The sequence below is a fragment of the Triturus cristatus genome, chromosome 10 (genome assembly GCF_964204655.1).
Source record: "Triturus cristatus chromosome 10, aTriCri1.1, whole genome shotgun sequence".
NCBI classification, from domain to species: Eukaryota; Metazoa; Chordata; class Amphibia; order Caudata; family Salamandridae; genus Triturus; species Triturus cristatus.
Window position 1 is genome coordinate 943072877 of NC_140593.1, and position 22180 is coordinate 943095056.

A 22180-nucleotide genomic window follows, 5' to 3' on the forward strand; every position below is an offset into this window, starting at 1 on the left:
CCACTTGGGTTGGCAGGACTCAAAGATGTCACAGTCCAGGTGCTGGGTTCAAGATTTTTGGAAGCCTGTTCTGTCCCTGAGACTTACGATCAGGGGGGCAGTCATCTAGCCCTTGAATTCACTCTGGGGTCCTTGGGTTTAAAAATGCAGGTCCAGTCCTTCTCACCCAGGCAAGAGGGCTGCAGGTCAGCAAAGCAGGGCAGCAGTCAAGCAGAGTGTCAGTGCTTTCAGAAGCACAGCAGTCATTCTCCCTGGCAGGGTCCACAGGTCCAGAAGTGTACTGAAGAGCTGGGTCTAAGCGTCTAACATTTATACCTAGTGCCCACTTTGAATTAGACAAAGCTTCAAGAGGTTTTCCCCCCCTTGAGGTGTCAGGCGTCCCCTTCCTCCCTGTCCTGGCCCCAGCTTGTCTGAGGTCACAAAAGACCAGTCTAAAATGCGTTGTGAGAGTGCTCAGGCAGAGCCTTTCTGATGTGCTACAGTGGTAGGTGACAGCTCCTTCACCTCAGAGTGGCCAATCTTGCCAACATCTAGCTTTCCTTGCCTGGCATTGGTGCTATATAAATGTTAAACAGCATAGGCAAAAGGATGTACCCTGATAATTTGGGGTAGTGATTAATTTAAGACTTTGACAATATCACATTTATTTAACATAACATGACTTATAAAGTACATGTTCACCAGTGCTTATCTTGCCACTGAATAAGGAATGTTATTGTTCTCATTTAATGACCACAGGAAGATGAAAGTCTGAGCGAACCTGCCAGGATTCAAACTGGCGGCCATTGATCAAATGCAGTTCACTGCAGTAGATGCATTAGTTCACTGAGCACCCAGAAGCAACCTTAATCCACATATCAATATTGCGAGGGGTGGTTAAAGTTAAATTCCTCAAATGCATGCCCCACTTTGTAAGTAGCTGTCTGAAAATTCAGGTCAATGGTTTGGGGGGTATTTTGTAACAAAGGTACTAAAGTTCTACCAGTCCGTCGATAGCAAAGTGAAGGCTTAAGGGGGGTGTACATAGTTATTGCAGTTGATGTAAGCATGTACCAAACGTAATCCAACAAAATAATGATTTTGACGTTGAGAAGACATGCTTTGTTACAGTATGACTTTTATACAAGAACAATAATAGAATGGTAAAATATCTGAAATGTTTTGCAGCGCAGGAAAGCAAACAAATGCATTGAAACATAGTTATTTCAATATAATGCCGTGTTTCCAGCCCACACACTAATTGTGTGGCATTCAACACACTGGTGTGTTTTTGAATGCCTCAATGATTCTCAGGTCAGTGCTTACACATTAATAATAAAGTAGGTTTCCACAATTGTAGAACATTTTATTTGCACTCTGTAATTTAAAATTCACAAAATGATATAATACAACTGTAAGAGGAGAACAAACCATTTAAATATGCCTCTTGAGGGCTGGCTGTTGTTCCCTTGTAGGCACACATAAAGGGTGGCTATCAATCTCTGTCATGCTTGCCTTTGCAAAATAAAGTAAAACATAAAAAAGAGAGTAGAGGTGAGAAATAGTCTGGCTATCGCATCATAGTAAATATTCTCCCGATGACTTCTCAGGTTTTCAGTAATCACTTCCAACAGTACATCTTGCAAGGTTTACAAGAAGGGACATAGCATATGTCACATAGTGTCTGATGGTCTCTGCTCCTCCGTGATGCTTTAGTAAAGAGTAGCTATGCAACCTCTGAGGTGTGTCCAACCCATATTATGAACGGGAAACAACCTTTACAACGCAGTCATTACATCACACTACATTTACAGCGCAGCCATTACATCGCAACATCCTTTACTATTCATGTCGCTCAGCCATTACATTGCATGTCACTACAACGCAAGTCACTACAATGCAGGCATTACAGCGCATGTCATTACAACGCATACCATTACAACGCATAGTACCCCTACACTATCAAACACTTACCCTACTGCTGCACCCCCTGAAGTTAGAATAGTAATTTTTACCCCTACATTATCCAACACTTACCCTACTGTTGCACCCCCTGTAGTTAGAATAGTAATTTTTACCCCTACACTATCCAACACTTACCCTACTGTTGCACCCCCTGGAGTTAGAATAGTAATTTTTACCCCTACACTATCCAACACTTACCTTAAATGCAATGTAATGGTATGCGTTGTAAAGGTATAATGCAATGTAATGGAATGCGTTGTAAATGTAGTTTAAAAAAATTAATTGTAGTGGCATGCGATGTAAATGTATGCGTTGTAAAGGATGTTGCGATGTAAAAACTGTGTTGTAAAGGCAAGCGTTGTAACGTCATACATTCATTATGAACATGTGCTCCTTTTACACCCTCATGTCTTTCAGTAATTTCCAGTTGTTAATAAGAACAAGCAGAGTTACTAAGGGATGAAAGAGTTTTAATATCTCACACAGTACATGCTCTGTGGCAATTTTGGAAGGCCACTAGCTGAAATCTGCAGTTTGGCCAAATGATGTTTAAGGAGTCATTCCCTCAAAATATCACACACAGGCTAAAGAACAGGGTGGAGCAATCTGTTCACTCTCTTCCTAAAGGTATATATGTACATACACTCATTGTGGGTGCTCAATTATGTTTTATAAGGAGTGCGGGAATCATTACTAATCTTGAATATTTTTTCAGTGAGGAATTAGTGATTCTTGGGATCTGGATAAGAATTTTCTTTTCCACTGCACTAACGCAGCAGCCACAAAATGGCCTGAAAAACTGTCCTCAGCTGTAAGAAAATTAGTTGACAACCTATCAAGTAATGGTTTGTCACTTCCTTAAAGCCAGTAGTTTATTTGCAAATTCTTCAAAAGCAGAGTCTCACTTGGCATGGGAATGCCCAAATATTCAATTCATTTTTTCATTTTGAGACCAAGCAGTGCATGTAGTAAGAGGGATGTGTAGGGTTTGTTGGGTGGTAAAACAGCCGCTTGATAGCACAAAAAGTACATAGTAGCTGAGATGATTTAGCATGTATCCCGAGCCAATAGAGATCATTCTGATGCCATAAAGTTTACCATTGGGACCTACACTTTTAACAGCATTTGTCTGTGAAGCTGTGAAATGCCTCTTAAGATTTCTTTAAATCTACAATAAGCTTCAGAGGAAATAAAGCTAATTAATAAAATAAAATAAAATCTGGAGACTGATCAGAGCTGTGACAAGGTTAAATGATGTCTTTTGAGATATCATCATTGATGTCATTAATGATGTCATTTAACATGTCATGAGTGAAGTAATATTTTAGGTTATAAGCAGTGCACGGTGTGGGAGGAAGTTACAGCTACTTCACTTAACTATAACTGGTTAAGTTCTGTGTTTGTTTGGTTTATAAACATCAGTGTTTAAGACATTTCAATGCCTAATTATAGTGTCACTTTAACTTTTGATTCTTTCATTAAATTCAGTTTTGCTCATGGAAGTGAAGATTATATCACCAAACCTAAATAAAATATCTCTTTTACCAACATTTGCTTTGCTAACTAAGAGCGGAGACTCACCGGACACACCTCCCTGACGCTACTCCTCGCCGGACCCGCTTCGCGGGTCCCGCTTCGCTGCTCCTGCCTCCTGGACATCTGCTGTGCTCCTGTAACTGCGGCTGGGCTTGTCTGCCTCCTGTGCCTTCCACGGACCTGCGGCGGTGCAGCTGGCGTGACTGCGCGCGCACAAACGGGACCACAGGGCTGCGAGCTGACCCGCAGGGACTCAGTGTACCAGGAGTCCCTGCGCGAGGTCCAGACCCGCAACACCTGGGTCGCTCTCCCTGCCTGCCCCGCCCACGCTACAGCCATTAAGAGAGGACGCTCCGGTGGAAATCTCTGGGACCAACATTTGCTTTGCTAACTAAGAGCGGAGACTCACCGGACACACCTCCCTGACGCTACTCCTCGCCGGATCCGCTTCGCGGGTCCCGCTTCGCTGCTCCTGCCCCCTGGACATCTGCTGTGCTCCTGTAACTGCGGCTGGGCTTGTCTGCCTCCTGTGCCTTCCACGGACCTGCAGCGGTGCAGCTGGCGTGACTGCGCGCGCACAAACGGGACCACAGGGCTGCGAGCTGACCCGCAGGGACTCAGTGTACCAGGAGTCCCTGCGCGAGGTCCAGACCCGCAACACCTGGGTCGCTCTCCCTGCCTGCCCCGCCCACGCTACAGCTTATTGCCGGCCACTCTTCCCGCTGCGCGGGAGCGCGCGGGAGCGCCCGGGGCTAAGCCCGGGCAAAGGGCGGGCCGTCTGTGGCCGTCACGGGCCAAAGGAGGCCGGGCTGGGCCATATTCCTTACTTCTAACTTTTCAATCTGACTAAGGTGATGCCCTCACCAGGTCCGCGTGAAACTCCATCAAGGGAGGGGGGTAGCAATACAGGGCCACTGGACAACTATTTTAAATCTGCTAAAGCGGACGCAGACAAAGAAAATTTCCTGGAGAGACGAAGGGCGGTGCGGCGACGCTCCATTGAATCTATGAGGAGCAGACCCTTGACGGAGATTATCCCGCATCCTTTGTCACAGGAGGAAGATACGCCCCCTAATAGTTTAAATCCTCCGACCTTCGAGGACTTCCCCCTTTTACTTCGGGAAATTCCAAGTTCCCCCGGGATGATCCCTGGTAAGATCACAGACACAACTTCTCCCAAGATATGTACCACCCCCGTCAACTTGGTTACTCAAACGCCCCCTGGGAATGCAAATAAGAAAAGCAAGCAAAAACAAAGTGTTGTGCGGGAACTACATAGGCCCCCACCAAGTAAACGTAGTAGGAAGTCAACGGGGGGGAGGGGGAAAGCCAAACTATTCCATCTAGACTTTGGCAAAAAAAATACAAACTCACTTCAATCTGGGAGGGTCACTGAGACTGTGCCTACTGCTTCTCCCTCCAAGTCCCCCGGCTGCAATATAGCTGTTGTTAATAACGGCCCAGTGGACAACACACCTAGTATAAATCCCCCCATCATATCCATAGGGAGTATAGAATCCCTACTTTGTTCCCTCCTGCAGCCTATTAGCGATAGCCTGAAAAAAGTGGAGATTAGGCTCACTCTGTTAGAGACATCCCTTACTACCTTGAACACCTTAGTTAGTAAGCAATCCAAAAATATGGGACCTCATCTCCCTGTGAGTGATACTCCCAAAATAGGAATCCCACAGGGTGTTAATAAGGTTCCCTCTCAGAGCGTCCCACTGTCCCCCCCTTGCAGCCACTAATGGCTATTCCAGTCCAGGCACCGCGCAGTAACTTAAACCATAGGCCTCCTCAACCAATAGACTATGCTCCTCAAAGTTTTCAGGTAGGAACTAACGGAGGCCAACAAGAATCCGGTAGCGCTCCTTTAAATTCCCCGAGCCGGCAAACTCCAAGACCACGGAGACCAGATCTGCCGCCAGAGGCTAATAATCTAACGGTGGTCTTAGCAGGTGCCCCCCAGTTAAGATCACGGGAAAATGAGGACTACCAATCTCTAAAGAAAAAGGTCATTAAATGGCTAAATCTGAACCGACCCCTACCACCCCGTTTTAACAATGAGATCATCATGGTTAGAAGGGTCCCTTGGCTAGGGAAGACCAGAAAAACAATAATAGGGGACTGCATTTTGGTAAGCTTTAAGGATCCGGGCACTGTCTTGCACATCTGTGAAGGAACAAATAGATCACTGGATTCTACTATTCAGACCCTTCCAGTATCCTTCTTTTTCCCACCCAATCGCATGCACCACGTTCCATTACAGGATGAGTGGATAAGGGTGGAGCACAGACGTAAACACAAGGATTATGTACAATGCCCAAATACCCAAATGCAGGATGCACCCTATTTTTATTTCAACCGCTTTAATTGTTTGACTGATCTGGATGGGGTTGATTGACTTTCAGCTTATGCGCCAATGACCCAAGATTGTGGCTTCTGTACTCTCTCTAAGCCACCCGTCCCGACTATTGGCATAATGCATGAGTCACTAAACAACTCAGTGCTCATGGATGATTTATCTGCCCACAATGTTGTTAATGCCCTTGGAATTTTGAACGAGCCAACACCTGTGGAGAACGGCCCCAGTGGACTCTCCGAATCTTCGTTCCCTAGTGTTGGTAATGCGCTAGAACTCCCGATTGCATGTGAGTCTGGAACCATCTCCTCTAACCCGCCAGGTATGGCATCTAAAACTTCTAATCATCTGAGGCTGATCTGCTGGAATGTTGCCGGGTTGGCTAATAAACTGGCTGACCCGGACGGGGCAAATTATATTGAGTCGGGAGACATATGTATGTTCCAGGAAACCTGGGCCAGAAAGGACTATGGTCACCAAGGCTACATGTCATTCTTCATTCCAGCAAGGTGGGAAGGCAAAGGCCGTCCGTCAGGAGGGCTTACGACTTGGGTCGCATCTCATCTGGGCTGTGTGGCCATGCGCTTACCGGTTAACTCTGAAGATATCCTTGCGATTTCCCTTTTATGGCCCAACCAAGTTAAACTTGTGTTTATTAACATTTACTCTAGGCCAATGGGGATTGCTAAGGAATCACCGACCATAGATGAACTCTCTAACTTTATATCTGATTTATCGAGTGATTCATTCTATGTAGTGGGAGGGGACTTTAACTCTCATTTTGAGCCACTCCCTGGCCTTCTAGATGGGTTATCTTCGGACGAAGAGGCCAGATGGGCAGTGCCTTTAGTGGAAGCTCCGCCCCCGAAGGCTTGGACCCCACTAGCACTACAAATCACAGCCCTCACCCTAAAATTCGGAATCAGAGCTTGCAATGGCCGAATGAAATCTGATATACCAAGTAAAACCACCTACAACAGACCGGGAAGAGAGTCCCGGCTGGATTATGTCTTGGCCCAAATAGTGAAGTGGCCGAAAATCCAGGATTTCAGGGTAACGGAAAGGACCGATAGCGATCATAACGCGCTTGAGCTTGACCTTGATTATCCTGGCCCGCAACCTCCCGCGAATAACGAGCAAGGGAATAACCCTGTGCTTCTCCTTGACAATAATAGGAGAAGGATTAGGTGGGAGCACTTGGCTACAAGCAAGAATAAACTCCCCAAGCTTTATGATGGGTTAATTCCAATCTTGGAAACTGTGGGGTGTATGGACACTGAGGCTAACAATAAAGATTCCCAGGGTAAATTGTTTAAGGCCCATGAGGACCTGATAAAAGCTGCGGTACCTCATTTCACTTGTAGTCTACAAATAATAAAAGGGAGACGTCAAGGCAAAACACTATGGTATAACCTAGCCTGCAGAAGGGCAAAAACAGAACTCCTTAGAACAATTAAGGAGGGTTTAGGGGGGGACAGCATTAAAAAAAAGTAGGCAAGCTTACAAGAAACGTATTGCCCACGCAAAGGTAGAATGGGAGGAAAACCAGTGGGAAAAAGTCACCAAGGCCCTAGCGACCCAAAACCCTTGTTTGTTCTGGAGGATTGTGAACGGGGGGTCGGGAACTTAAAATCGGCACTAGAGCCCAATATCGCCCCTGGGGTGTGGCAGGCTCACTTCCAGACCTTATACAGCTCTGAGCCGGGAGAATCTTTACCTCCTGTTGAGGTGGGCCGGCCGGACTATGCAGGGGACCCTATAACGTTGGGCGAGGTTACCGCTGCCATCTCAGGACTGTCTTCTGGAAAGGCGCCAGGACTGGATGGATTACCAGGCGATATGTTTAAACAGGAGCCCAGAGTTTGGGCACCTTACCTTACCGCCCTTTTTAATGGAGTTCTTGGAGGCATGGAAATCCCTAGTACTTGGCTGGGGGCAGAGGTGGTCCCCATCTTTAAAAAGGGCTCGCCTCTCCTCCCAGCCAACTACAGACCAATCAGCCTGATAGACGTGGCACAGAAGCTGTTTGGTAGGGTGTTGCTGAACAGGCTCCAGGATTGGATGGAGGAGGTGGGTGCCCTTAGTCCCTACCAGGCGGGATTCAGGAGGGGAGTATCCACAGTGGACCAGGTTTTTAGATTGAACCTGATCTATTGGAGGGCAGCAAAATTCGAGGGCGGTAGTCTGTACACAATTTTTGTGGACTTACGGGCCGCCTTCGATTTGGTGCCCAGGGGGAAACTTTGGAGCGTCCTGGCGGGGATGGGTCTTCCCCCGGACATCCTATTGATCTTACAGAGGCTGCATCACAATAATTATGCCCGAGTGAGGTGCGGGCGCTCGGGGGAATTGACCGATAGATTCCCCGTTGGCCGGGGGGTAAGACAGGGTTGTGTGTTAGCACCGACCCTGTTTTGCCTATTCGTCAACGGGGTAATCGCCCATCTGAATGCCACTAAATATACTGACGCCCCGAAATTAAATGGCAGCAGGGTGCCCGCAATTATGTTTGCGGATGACACCCTGCTGCTATCTAAAACCCCTATGGGTATACAGAGGATTCTCGATTCCTTTGTGGCCTTCTACACTGACAGGGGGCTGGAAATTAATGCGGCAAAAACCAAATTCATGGTTTTGAACCCGAGACAAAAATTGCGACCAAATCCACAATTGGGAGCTGTACGGCTCGAGAGAGTGGCCACCTTTGAATATATCGGTGTGACCCTCAACGAAACGATGACTTGGGGATCCCACCAGAGTAGGGCTAACCTTAAACTCATGCAAACTACTGGGGGTATCACCCGGATGATGACTGGTTCGTCATACCGTCCATTGGGGGCACTAATCCAGATATACAAGGCCCAGGCCAGGGGAGCGATAATGTATGGGGCAGAAATATGGGGCCATACGCCTTGCGGGAGTCTTTCAATAACGGAAAATAAGTTCATAAGACAGATAACCGCACCCCCCCCCAGCACCCCGCTCTTCCCCCTGAGGCTAGATTTGGGCCTACGACCGTTAGCTGATGAAATAAGTCTGAGACCCATAGCATTCTGGCGCAGGCTGTGGAGCAGTAATGATCTTGCAGAATATCGGGCGGAATTGGTCGAACTCTTGAACCACCCAAAAGTGCTTAATATCCCTTGGGTCAAAAACATCCAAGCCACTTGTATGGAAATAGGGCTCCCCGATTTATGGATTGATCCAGCGAAAGCCGCACCAAAAATTTCCAAAAAGTCCCTGGCTAATGTATATCATGAACACAAAATAGCCAGGACCCAAGCCACTCAGGCACAGGGGTCCTTATCCTTCGTGTTTCTGCAAAGCAAGGATTCCTACAGGTTTGAGAAAGTATTAGATCCCATTTCCCCTGTACTGGCGCGGAAGCTGTTTCTCCAATGGAGATACAGCACACTGCCTTTCCGTTCCTTCACATGCACATGGTCAACGGCTCCTACTACAAAGCAGTGCCCGGCTTGCGATGCTAAGGAGGAAACTGATTTGCATGTGGCTTTCTTCTGCCCAGCCTACAAGGCTGCACGAAAATACTGGCTTCTTCCGCTGATAAGGAATATGGGCTGCAGGGAATACGCACCAATGTATAGGATTTTGAAATGTGATGTCTATGGTCCAACTGTCTTTGCGCTAGCAAAATTTCTTACTAATGTCTGGCATACACGCAACCGCATTCTAAAGGCGTTGGGTCCCTCTTAGTGACTGAATATGTTTACTGTTCATTGTTGCTACTTTGATAACTGTTGTTTAATAACTTTTTATCTAAATGATGATTATTTATGTATTTTATGCTTGTGTAAATATTTTATCTGTGCTTTTATGGTCATTGACCGAAATAAAGCTATCAAAGTTAAGATATCTCTTTAAATTTCTTATTTTTTAGTGAATTCTTTTCTTATTTTTTAGTGAATTTCAGTTTTTTTAATGATAATCAGCCAACACCCAAACTGTGCACATCCTTTAGCCATGCACAGCAGGGTTTGGATTAATCCATTCCCACCCCAGACAGGTAGTCAACCCGCAGCAGTCCACCCTCTGTGATCAGCTTGCTTTTCTGCGTACATCTGTTCTCCACATGCATACTCAGGCTCCACCCTGCCTGCCCTCTGTGATCCATTGTGCTGCTCCTGCCCATGCAGGCCTAGCCTCCAGGGTCATCCTACTTCCCCTGCCCTTCACCCCTCCCCCTGCCCTCCGTTCTCTGTGTGTTTGCCCCTACTTCCTCCCTCCTGCCCCCTGTGGTCCATTGTGCATCTTCTGCCTATGTTGGCCTGCCCTTCGGTTTTAGCTTGCTACCCCTGCCTCCCTCACCCTGTCCTTTTTTAGTTCTAGCCAATACCACGCTTGTGCTGTTAGATGTTCTGTTGTCTGTACTTTGTGGGGTCTGACTCCTCTCACGCTTTGGATTGGCTTTTGTGTGTTTCATTTAAAAATCGTGGCCTGGAAATGGTTAATGGTGTGTGCATGTCCCACCTTTTCTGAGAAGTTCCCTCCCATGGAGTATTGCCGAGTGTACGAACAGGGATGTGCACGCAGTCCCTACGTGAAGTCTGGTTAATTATTACTACCTGGTGATGCGATTGTGCTTATCATTTTGTTTGGGGTGAAGGGCGGCACGCTTTAACTATAGCAGCCGCACACCTTGCTTTCTTTTTTTTGTCTGGTCCTGAGATAGAACATTGACCGACATCAACACGGGGTTATAAGGCAGTTGTGAGATCTGCTGCTAAAGTTTTTTCATTGAGGGGTTAAGAGGGCGGGGTTCGGTTCTCAGGGTTTGCCGATGAACCCCGTAGGAGGAGGTTCTGGGTTGGGTCATATCATCCCAGGCATCGTGCAGCGTTATGTCCTGCTCAGGTGTACTGGCACTGGCATGTTCTGAAGAAGCTCTGGCCATTCATTCATTCATTTGAAAGCCAGAGTATTTCCGCTTCCTAGCAGCACTACACTATCTGTAACGCGAGAGCACCAGGAGTTTTCAGCAGCAAACTCGTAGCCGAAAATCATGAATACTACCATTTTCTCCACATATATTGACGTGATCCGGTGTTGACAGGACAGACACCCTCTGATGTAGGGACATGTCTGGGAGATGATGTACGCACTTGTTCTTATGGAAAGTAATCTTAAGGGAAGTAATGCATGAACATTCTTCTGAGATTTCAGAGGTCTGATGAGGCTACCGGGGGCTCACTGCTAGTGACAAAGCCTAATCGTTCGGAGGGCACCCGCACTGAAACTGCCAGGCTCTCGCATGGCTGTGGGATACAGACTTGTACTTTGAGCTTTGATGGGGGCTGTCGCTGGTACTATTTTGAAGGGTCTTGGGGATGGGTCATGGGCGGGGCACCCCCCCATTTGTTAGCAATAAGTACTCAGGGCAGACTTGTGACCCCCACCTCCTTCATCACCGGGACACTAGCACACCAGGCCCACGCTGCTAGTGACTCCACCTCTTTAGTGCAAGAAATATGTGGCTTCAAAGCTCTGCCAGGCCTCCTGAGCTCTGAGTGACCCGCATCCTCTGTGCGGAATCTGTGTGTGAGAGGGATCGCTGCTACTAGCACATCAAAGGCCTGCACTTTGTAGGCATCCTCGCTGTGAGTGGGAAATAGACACAGGGTAACTATGCATTTTTGGGACTGCTTTGTGTAACCACCGTTAGCACCCATCGATCTCCCACCATTTCCACTATACCTAGCACAGAATGTACTTCAAAGCACTCTGAACTTCACCACGTCCTTTAATTGACCCCTTCAGGGCATTCCTCCTAAGGGTATTGTGTGCTTCAAGGACCTGTGCACTTCTCTCTGTAGCTTATCTGTTCCCTTTGAGCACCTCAAAAGCCATCTTTGTAGTGCCAGAAGATAATATTATTTCAAACACCTGGGCAGTGCTTTCTGTACATTGTCTGGCCCTATACCCTTACCTATGCTCACACCTTATGAGGTGCCATGAATATGTGACTTAAAAGCTCTGCGCCTTCCCCCATATCCCAAGCAGTGGCGTATCACAGACCCCCTCAGCACCCGTGGTGCGGGGGGCAAGCTGCTGGGGACCCCCTCAGCAGAGTACTCAGGCCTGAGAGCTCTGAAATAAATCCGGAGCAGGGGCCCCTCCATGTACCTTGCATCTGGGCCCCTCAACTTTCGTTACGCCACTGATCCCAAGGCCCTCAGTGGAAGGTCACAAGCAAACTGCATTGTTTTTAGTATTCACCCTTCAACATCAAGCACGGGCCTGCGTCTCTTGCATCCAGTATATTCGTTTTTATTATTTTTAGAAAACGCACGGTGTGGGCCAGAGTGCAGCCTAGTACCCTCCCTCCCCAGTGCAGGAGCAGCAGGTAGTTGTCTATATGCCCCATTCCATGAATGTCGGAGCTAGAGTCTGGAATAGAGAAAGTGAAAGATGTAATAGAATGTTGGTGTGTGGTCTGGAGTGCGGGAGAAGGGTCGGCTTTTGGTGTTTGGCTTATTTCTCTAACTTTGCAGTCTGTGTTTTTCTAGAAGCACTTTTCTGTTCCAGCACAGTAGCTGTTGATCATTAATTTTGTGGTTCAGCCACGCCAGTGTCAGTTCAGTATTACAGTGTAAATGCCTGGGCATTTACTTTGCTTATCTTACTGCACGTTTCTAATAGATTTCCAGCGTGTCTCACTCAATGGATATGGTACTTTACTGTACATTTGAGCTGTGGACAAACCAGTGTAAGGAAAATCCCACTGAGCTGTGATAATACTTATTTGAAAACAAAAAAGCTTTGCGGATATAAGTCAGAAACTATGAATCTGAGATAAATACATACCTCTTTGTACACGATGTTGGTTAGTGTACGCTGTTGTGCCTTTTCCACAATTCTGTTGATATTGGTTGTAATATTATTGAAGTTAAACATTTGTTTGCTATATTTCCTCTCTCGATGTAAATGAAATAATGTAACTTCTTGTTCTGTTTTCTTTTGGTCTCGTGATATTTATCCTTGAATTTTAGACCTGCATCATTCGTCAAAGAGTCATGATAGGTCTATTGTAAAATATGAACTCTTTCACAAAGTACAGATACTATAGATTTCAAAAGCCCATTTTTGACTCTGTGATTTGCACAACATGATAGGTTTCTGAGGGAAAAGTTATCACGGCGTCGTCTTTTCAGCATGATGTTGTCATGTTTATGGAAAAATGTTTTTTGCAGAAAGTAATTGATCTTATTGCTGCTCAAAATAAACTTATTTCTAGCAGCCACATTGCTCAACAACATAGCTTAAAGACATTAGCAAAGCCAATAGCTCTAGCTAAAAATATATAAGGTCTTTAGGGCGAGACCAATTGGCTATGCCAATGCTTGTCTTTATCTGCGTGCTACTGCCTGCCTGCTGTATGTAGTCAACTTCCTGCCGCTGTTCATGCCGGCCTCTCCTCCATGGCCAGCTTGCTGTCCCTGCCCTTTATTCTCTGTGTGAGTACCCCTGCCCCTTCCAACCGCCTTCTATGGTCTATTGCGCTGTCACTACCCATACTGGCCTGTCCTGAATGATCAGCTTAGTGATTGATCAGCTTAGTGGCCCTGCTGCCTCCTTTTTGCACTCTGTACTCAGCTTGCTGCCTCTGTACATGTGGGTCTCCCTCTGTGGTCCTGCCGGGCCGCTGTTCAAAGCCAGCATGCACCTGCCCCCTACCTCCTTCCCTTAATGGTCAGTTTTCTGGCCTTTTGATACCCTTCTGCCTTCATGGACAGCTTGCTGCCCCTGCCCTATTCCCTCCATTCTCCTTGTGCATGCACCTGCCCCATCCCTCCTGACATCCACTGTGCGAAGTTATTAAGGGGAAAAAATCTGAGACATTCCTATCACTGGTAGCCTTAACTATTAATACAGAGTGGTAGTAGTTATAGTTAGGGTTACCAGAGATAGAAATTATGTTTATATATGTTTATTTACTTAGAAAACAAAACATTAAAGTAATGGTATAGTTTGTTGAATGTCAGTGATATCATTAACATTTCAAACTAGAATAAAACACAGAAATTCACCAGTTATAGTTAAAAGAGCTAACTTTAACTTACGCCCCCGCCATGCACTGCTTATGACCTTACATATTACATCACTCATGACATGTTCAATTACATCATTTATGACATCACTGATGACATCTCAAATGACATCATTGAAGACATCTTCCAATGAGTGTGATAGTTTGTTTAATAGTTTATACAGTGGCGGGTAACTACTGTAGTACTTCTCTACCTAATTTTGTACAGCTTGTGTCCAGCCAATGGGTGTGCATGTTTACAAAATGAATGTGCTCCTAATGCATAATAGTAGCGTAGCCGTGCAGCCCCCTTCCCCTTTTTAAATACTTTTCAGACCTGGCTAAACCAATGAAAAAGGTGAGGGGGCCATGTGGCGAACCAACCCATGCCTTCATAGGCCCGAGGACCCCGTCCCTGGAGCCTTCTTTTGCTTAAAAAGGGAGCCCATCCCCTGGGGCCCAATTAAACTAATATTGGGAGAGGAGGTGAACGGCCCCCTCCTCAAGCCATATTCACCCCAAGGACCCCACCCCACAGGGCTTTTTGTATTTAAAATGGGGAGACACAACACCCCTCCCTGAGCCTTAAAAAAGCCTTGGGGACCCCATCCTCCAGGTCCACTACTAAAATGTAATGGGAGGGGGGGCTGCGGTTTCATTATTGGCCCTTGGGACCTAATCCCCTGAGGCTGGCGTAGGCATGGAATCTTGTGTTTGCTACAGCCTGGTAGGAGTATTTTCAAAACTTCTACCAGATGGGAACAAACACAAAGTCTGCTCCCAGGGATAAAAACTTTTAAAATGCTCCAGCCGGCTGGGAGAACACTTGTCTTCTGTTTCCCTGACTGCACTGACTATTTATGCTGCTCTCTTCTGGCGTGAGCAATAAGTTGATCTGTTTCCCTGCCTGCATCAGTGTGGGCAGGAAAACAGATCTCAAGTCTGCTCCCAGTTGGCGGAAGCATTTTCAAAACTCTCACCTGCTGGGAACAGACATTGTGTCACTTCACAATAGTACACAGTAGGGTCCACTACACTTCTCCACTGTATGCTATTGCAATATATGCCATTCCACCGTACGTCACTCCACTTATACTATTCCACTGTATGCTCCTCCATTGTATGCCACTCCACTACACGCTACTCTACTATATGCTATTCCACTCTATGCCATTCCACTGTCGGACACCCCACTCTATTCTATTCCACTGTATGCCACTCCACTGTACAACACTCCAATCTATGCTATTTCACTGTATGCCACTAAAATGTACACTATTCTACTCTAAGCCACACCACTGTATGCCACTCCACTCTACGTCACTCCATTTTACACTGTTCCATTGTACACACTCCACTATAAGCCACTCTATTGTATGCTATTACACTCTACCCCAATGCAGTGTACACCCCTCCAGTCTATTCCACTTCACTGTACACCACTCCACTCTATGCTACTCCACTATACGCTATTCAACTCTACTTATGCCACTCCACTATATGCTACTCAACTCTATTCCACTCCAGTGTACGCCACTCCACTTAACACTAATCCATTCTACGCTAGTCCGTTGGATGCCACTACACTCTACACCACTCCACTGCATGCTATTCCACTCTACCCCACTCCACTGTATGCCACTCCAGTCTTTGCCACTCTACTGTCCACCACTCCAATGCAAGCTATTCCACTCTATGCTATTCTACTTTATACTATTCTACTAAGCGCCACTCCACTGTACTCCACTCTGATCTATTCCATTGTACGCCACTCTATTCTATGCTATTACACTCTATGAAACTTCAATCTTTACCACTTTACTGTATGGTATTCCACTCTACCCAACTTCACTGTACGCCATTCCATTCTATGCTATTGCATTGGACATCACTGCATTGTACGTCCCTCCACTGTATGCCGTCACACTCTACCCCACGCCACTGTACACCACTCCAGTCTCCACTGTACACTACTGCGCTATATGTTATTAAACTCTTTGTCACTCCACTGTACACCACTTCCGTTTACGCTACTCCACTCCACTATATACTAGTCCACTCTATGTCACTCCACTCTACTCTATTCCACTGAATGCGACTCCACTATACCCTACTCTGCTCAAGATCACTCCAGTGTACTCTCCTCCTCTCCATATAACTCCACTTTTCAAATCTCTACTGTACTCTATGCAACTTTGCTAGACTCTTCTTCACTCTATCCCCGTACACTCCGCTGTCCAAATTTGTACTCAACTCTATGCCTGTGCACACTTTTGTACAACACTTTACTCCACTCTACGACAGTTTCCAACACTGTAAAAAAAAGAAGTACTCCACTCAACTGTACGAGACGCCTGACTCTAGACTACACCACTTCAATGTAATGCGCTCTACGCTAATCCACTATACCCTACTCCACTTTACAGCATTCCATTGTATACCACTCTACACTACACCATTCCACTCTATGCCACTTCATTTTCCCATGTATGCTATTCCCGAGTCTGCTAATCCACTTTCGGTAATTCACTCTATGCCACTACAGTGTACTCCACTCCACTGAACTACACTCTCCTCCACTGTATATAACTTCACTTTATGGAAAATTGCGACACTATACTCTACTCTATCCCTGTACACTGTACTGGCCAACTCTCTACTCCATTTATTCTTGTACAGTCCATTGTACAAAACTCTATTCCATTACACAACACCTTTCTATACTCTACGACACAGCACTCCACTCTGCTGTAGAAGGCCTCTCTCCAATTTATGACAGATAACTACCTATGCTACACCACTACACTTAATACCACTCTACTCTACTACACACAAATACCCTCTATTATACTTTACTCTACACTATCTTATGTCATTACACTCTATTCTACTCCATTGTAGGAGACTTTTCCTCATTCTATGCTACTGTACAACAACCCACTCTACACAGCTCCACTGTTTCACATACTATTGTACTCTATGAACTCCACTCTACAAAGCTCTACTACACAGCATGCCACTCTATGACACTTTACTCCTGCCTATACCCCTCCACTCCACTGTACAACATTGTACTATACTATATGCCTCTGTACAACACTCTATTCCACTCTATGCCGCTCTATGTTACCCTAATTATCTATACAGCACTGGACGAAGCTCTTTGTGTGCCACTGCACCTCACTTTACTCTACTCTTCTCCATGACACAGTACTCCTCTCTACTCCACTACTCCACTGTATGCCACTCCACTCTGCGCCACTCTATGACACTATACTCTGTAACACTGTATGCCAAGCCACACTGCAACACTTTACTGTGCTGTAACCACTTTACTCTGCAAAACTCAGCCAGACTGTATGTCATTCTACTTTACTGTAGCCTACAACACTTTCCAATACTGTACAGCACATCACTATACTCTACTGTATTACAAGGTACTCCAATTTATTACCCTTTCCTCTGCTATATGCTACACCACTCCACTGTACTGACTCCACGCCACTATAGTCTACGACACACCACTCCACTCCATGACACTTCATTCTAAACTACCCCATTCCAATGTACTCCAATATACTCCGCTCTACTACACCTTTTCCCACTTCTACACCACTGGACCATACCCCAATTTACACCATTCCACTGTCCAACACTCTTCTCCACTGTATACAACTCTACTCTATACTACAACACTGTACTACACTCTATGCCACTCTTTGACACTCTACTCCACTCTATGGCCATCCCTTCTAGGGCATTGTGCTACACTGTACAACACTCCACTCCTCTTTACGATATGCCACTCCACTATATGACACGGTACTCCACTCTACGAAACTCTCCTCCACTGTACAAAATGACACTCCACACGGCAATACTCCACTCAACTCCACTCAACTTCACTCAGCTCCACTCTAAAGCACTCTGCACCACTCTGTGGCAGTCCGTCACATAGTTCTCTACTGTACGACATGCTAGTCCACTTTACAACTTGTCAATCCAGTCTACGATACTTAACTCCACTATATGATGCCATTACACTATATAACACTTTACTACACTGTACTATACACCACTCCACTCTACTCACCTCCGCTCTATTCCCCTCTACAATACTCCACTCTATACAATGGACTTCACAACACTCTCCTCCACTGTACTGTAGACACTCCACATAACAACACTCCACTCGAGGACACTGAACTCTATGATGAAAGACACATTTTTATTTAAAACAAGTAAAAATATTGAAATTTCATGAAAAAACCAAAGGTTAAAGCTTAATTAAAGTTAAGAAAACAATTGTTCCCCTATACAAACCAAACTTAAACAAGATAAACTTTCAAAATTCTAAAGTTACAGGTTTAGCTTTCATTTACATTTTATCCACCACCTTCAAATTATTATAAGTAACGCACCTCGTTGCACGCATGCATGGTCTTTTCAACTCCCCAACCAAAGAACACTAACTATAGCTTACCACTCTACCATGCACTGAGTTCTCACAAATAATGACATCCCATTGAATGACATTACACTAGACGAGAATTTTTGACACTCTACTGTACGACACTGCTCGAAAACAACACTGAACTGTATGACACTCCACTCCACTCAATGCCACTACACTCTACAACACTCTACTACACTCTATGCCACTCGATGACACTCCACTCCACCACAATGTGTTTCATGATGCTCCAGTCGAGGACACTCCACTGCACAACACTCAACTCTACTGTTCGACACACCACTGCACTGTACAACACACTGGTCCACCGCACAATACTCTACTCCTCTGTACCACACACCACTCAACTGTATAACACTTCACTCCACTGTATGCTACATCATTCCACTCTTCTTAACTCCACTCTATTCCACTCTACAATATTTCACTCTACAACAATAGACTCTACAACAATCTCCTTTACTGTTCTATTTGACACTCCACTTTACAACACTCCAATGAATGAAATGCCACACTACGATTTGAAACACATTTTTTATTAAAAATAAAAACTATTAACAAACAATGAAAATAAAAAAGGTTAAGGATAATATGTAGTTAGAAATACTTTATTCATTCTTTCTATGCAAACCCAACTTAAAGTACACACACAATAAAAATTGAAAAGTTATAATCATATCTTAAATTTATAATTTGCACACCTTCTTCAAATTGCTATGTCGTACACCTCTGCACACAGTCTTGCTGCCTCACTCATACACTACATTCATTAACTAAAATTTGCCCCTTCTCCATGCACTAGTTATACCCTTGCATCTTACATAACTCATACTATGTGAAATCATAGCATTGATAACAACACTTATCACATCTTACATAACATAATTTGTCATAGCACAATACATTAGGGGTTGCAAAAGTTGCAGCCGGTACCTTCAAAAAATGGTCTAATGTAGTAAGCCTTAAATGGCTCGCAAAGAAGATAACACTGAATTAGGAAAAAGTTGATTTATAAACGAAAAACTCAGTCCACATGAATTCAGTTATAAAATGTATGAAAGTATTGATTCCTAATCAGGAAAGCTAATCTGAGAAAATCAGAATATTTAGTTGAGTTATGTGTTAAACTCATACTAATTAACAATAAAATATGTAAGACTGATGAAAGCTAGTAAGTGGGACAGGAGAAAATGCTGCAATTCTCAGGATCAATTAACATCATTCTTGCCTAGTCTACGATTATAGTAAAATGACATTTTTTAAACAAATGTGTTAAGAATGTTTCTATAAAAATGGACTTACAACTTTAAAAAATAATAATGTTTCCAAACGTATTTTCCTTCCCACAGAAAGCTGCACTGCACTCGGAATTATATCCACATGCACCTCTTCATGTCCTTCATATTGAGAGCCATATCAGTGTTCATAAAAGATGTTATTCTTTTTGAAAATGGAGAATCCGATCACTGCATGGTCGGCTCGGTAAGTACATTAAATTATAGTTCCTGCCTTCTTTTTTACATTTTTAATGGATGGCAGTGCTTGGGAGCTCACTCCTCCACACATGTATGCTGAGCACTGGCCCAGGGGCTCCCAAGGTGGGGAATGAACATTTGTGTTACACTACCATTAATATAGGGAAGTAATTTCCCAAAAAGCTACGATTGTGCTACTTGTACGTTTTTTTTTAATGCATACTTATATAGCGTGAACTCGACTTGAAGGCACTGGAGCACTTTACATGAGCTCCGGTTACGTTACACAAGGACACATTCAGGCACGGCAAGATTAAGTGATTTGCCCAGAATCACAGGATGTGGACGCGACCCCGAGGCTCGAACCCTGGTTTCCAGCACCAGAGTCGGCAATCTAGCCGACGGACCACATCCTCTCCCCATAGTAAAATGACAGAGGAGGAGGGGGGAGGGGGGCCAAACTTGTAGCAGGCTTGCCAGAGGTATAGTATTACTCCTTCCTGGGATTTCTTAGCTACTCTACGGCACACAGTAGAAAGATGAAAACACTTCCATGAGCAGCTTCTTATTTTTCAAATATCTTCTACTTCATTGGGCCAATTCACTGTGCTCCTGGTGGCATGCTGCTGCAATAGGGCTATTTTCAAGGGCCTCCAGATTCCAAAGCTTCTTCTTTGTCCTTCCTGTACAGCTGGGCTCTTCTTTGCTGGTCAGCACTCTCCAGCGGGGCACACTTCAGACACTCTCTTTCCTCAGCAAGCTCTGCCTCTTCCATCAAAGCAAATTCAGCTTCTCTCAGGGTTAGTGCACAAGGCCCTTGCACTGCTCCTTAGTCACAAAAGCAGGTGGGCTGACTACTTCACAGACTTGTCCTCCACCTCACACGTTCAACAGCTCTTCCTACAAAGGTCATATCAAGTGTGTCCCCACCTGTTAGGGAAGCCAGAACCCAGAGAATCTTGTTCTGAATCTCAGGTATATCTGCCACCCACCATGCTAGGGGGTTGTCACACTTGCCAATAAGAATATCTGCACACTCACCTGGGTTTTACCTAGTATTTACCCTAGTCTAGCAGACAACAACATAGATGATAGAAATCCCTCTCTGGCGCAGTTTCACACAGTTCTTGACATTTGTTTAATAGCCCCAGATTGGTCAGGCTTTTGTCACTCAGGGTTCAGAAGGAAGAGGGAGTGGAGTTAGGTGTTTCCATTCGGGGAAATCTGAAACAAACACAAGAGAGAGGTGTTCCCACTCAGCTATCACATGAAACGGTCTAGAGTAACACCTCTGGGGAAGAAAGAAAGAAGGAAGGGGGTAGGGACTGTCCCTGGACTTCACTGGGGTGTCTGTCTTTCTACTATTCACAGGACCTCAGGATTGTTCAAACATATACATGTCTGCCTGGCAGGCTATACCCATTTTCCATTTTGTGTTCGTTCACGCACCTGCGGCCGAAGATGTGAGTAATTTTTTTGTGTTAAAGATGTCTACATTTCAAACGTATAACTTGAAATTTCTCCCAGTGAGTGCCTGAACTTTAAACAGAACAAGTCTGAAACCATGAACAGAGTTGGTCTCCATAATGGATCCCCTTGAAATAAAAAACACTACAGATACACTCTTTGATTACAATAATCCACGCAAGTCGTGTGTACTGTGCGCACACACTTTCCATACAGGTCCCCTTCAACCCACCCAGAGTTCCTTACCCAGATGTGCACATCAGCTGGGCTTATATTTATCCAATGTAAGCATAGCTTAGTGTGTGCAAGGCTCAATATGGTGAGGGAAAGTATAACACACACCAGAGGTCCAAATAACAGGGATGAGAACATGAAAAACTGAACCCATTTTCGTAACACCTGTTCCATAAGAGATTTTATGACAGCATAGAGGTGAACTGGAGCTGAGTATAAAAGGGGAAAGATAACTTCTTGTGTTACAGTTGAAACTCTATTAACAATCTGGCATGCAAGTTGGCGCCCTGGTTACTACTTTTGCTCTAAAGTTCCTACCATTAAAGCTGTGTATGCACATTTATAACAGCATCTTGAGTCTCGCAATGATGAGTTCATGCTCCATGCTGTGTCTCAGCAGGTGAAAGAAACCTCTCGGGTACCTCTGTGCTGAGAGCCTGGCCAGACCTGCAACTAAAGTTGCAAACAGCTTCTTTCGAGCTGTCTATCCCTCATGAATATTGAAGCTGTTGGAGCATGCCCGCTGGTTTACTCTGCATTCTATTCCTGCCGATGTCAGTAATGCACATTCCACCCATGTGGGTCTGAACAGACATGGGAGAGAGGGGTGTACCCCATTACCTAAACGAGGCTAGATCCAGTGC

General features: G+C 45.2%; 1 protein-coding gene across 3 annotated transcripts in view; it reads left to right on the plus strand.

Annotated features, from left to right (window-relative positions):
• VIPR1 (vasoactive intestinal peptide receptor 1) overlaps nucleotides 1-22180 on the plus strand; it is an 806458-nt gene that overhangs the window by 517241 nt on the left and 267037 nt on the right. For all 3 annotated transcript variants that reach the window (XM_085628778.1, XM_085628776.1, XM_085628779.1), the window contains exon 6: nucleotides 19710-19842. In XM_085628778.1, the coding sequence (XP_085484904.1) occupies nucleotides 19710-19842 (133 nt within the window). The remainder of the gene's footprint in view (nucleotides 1-19709; nucleotides 19843-22180) is intronic.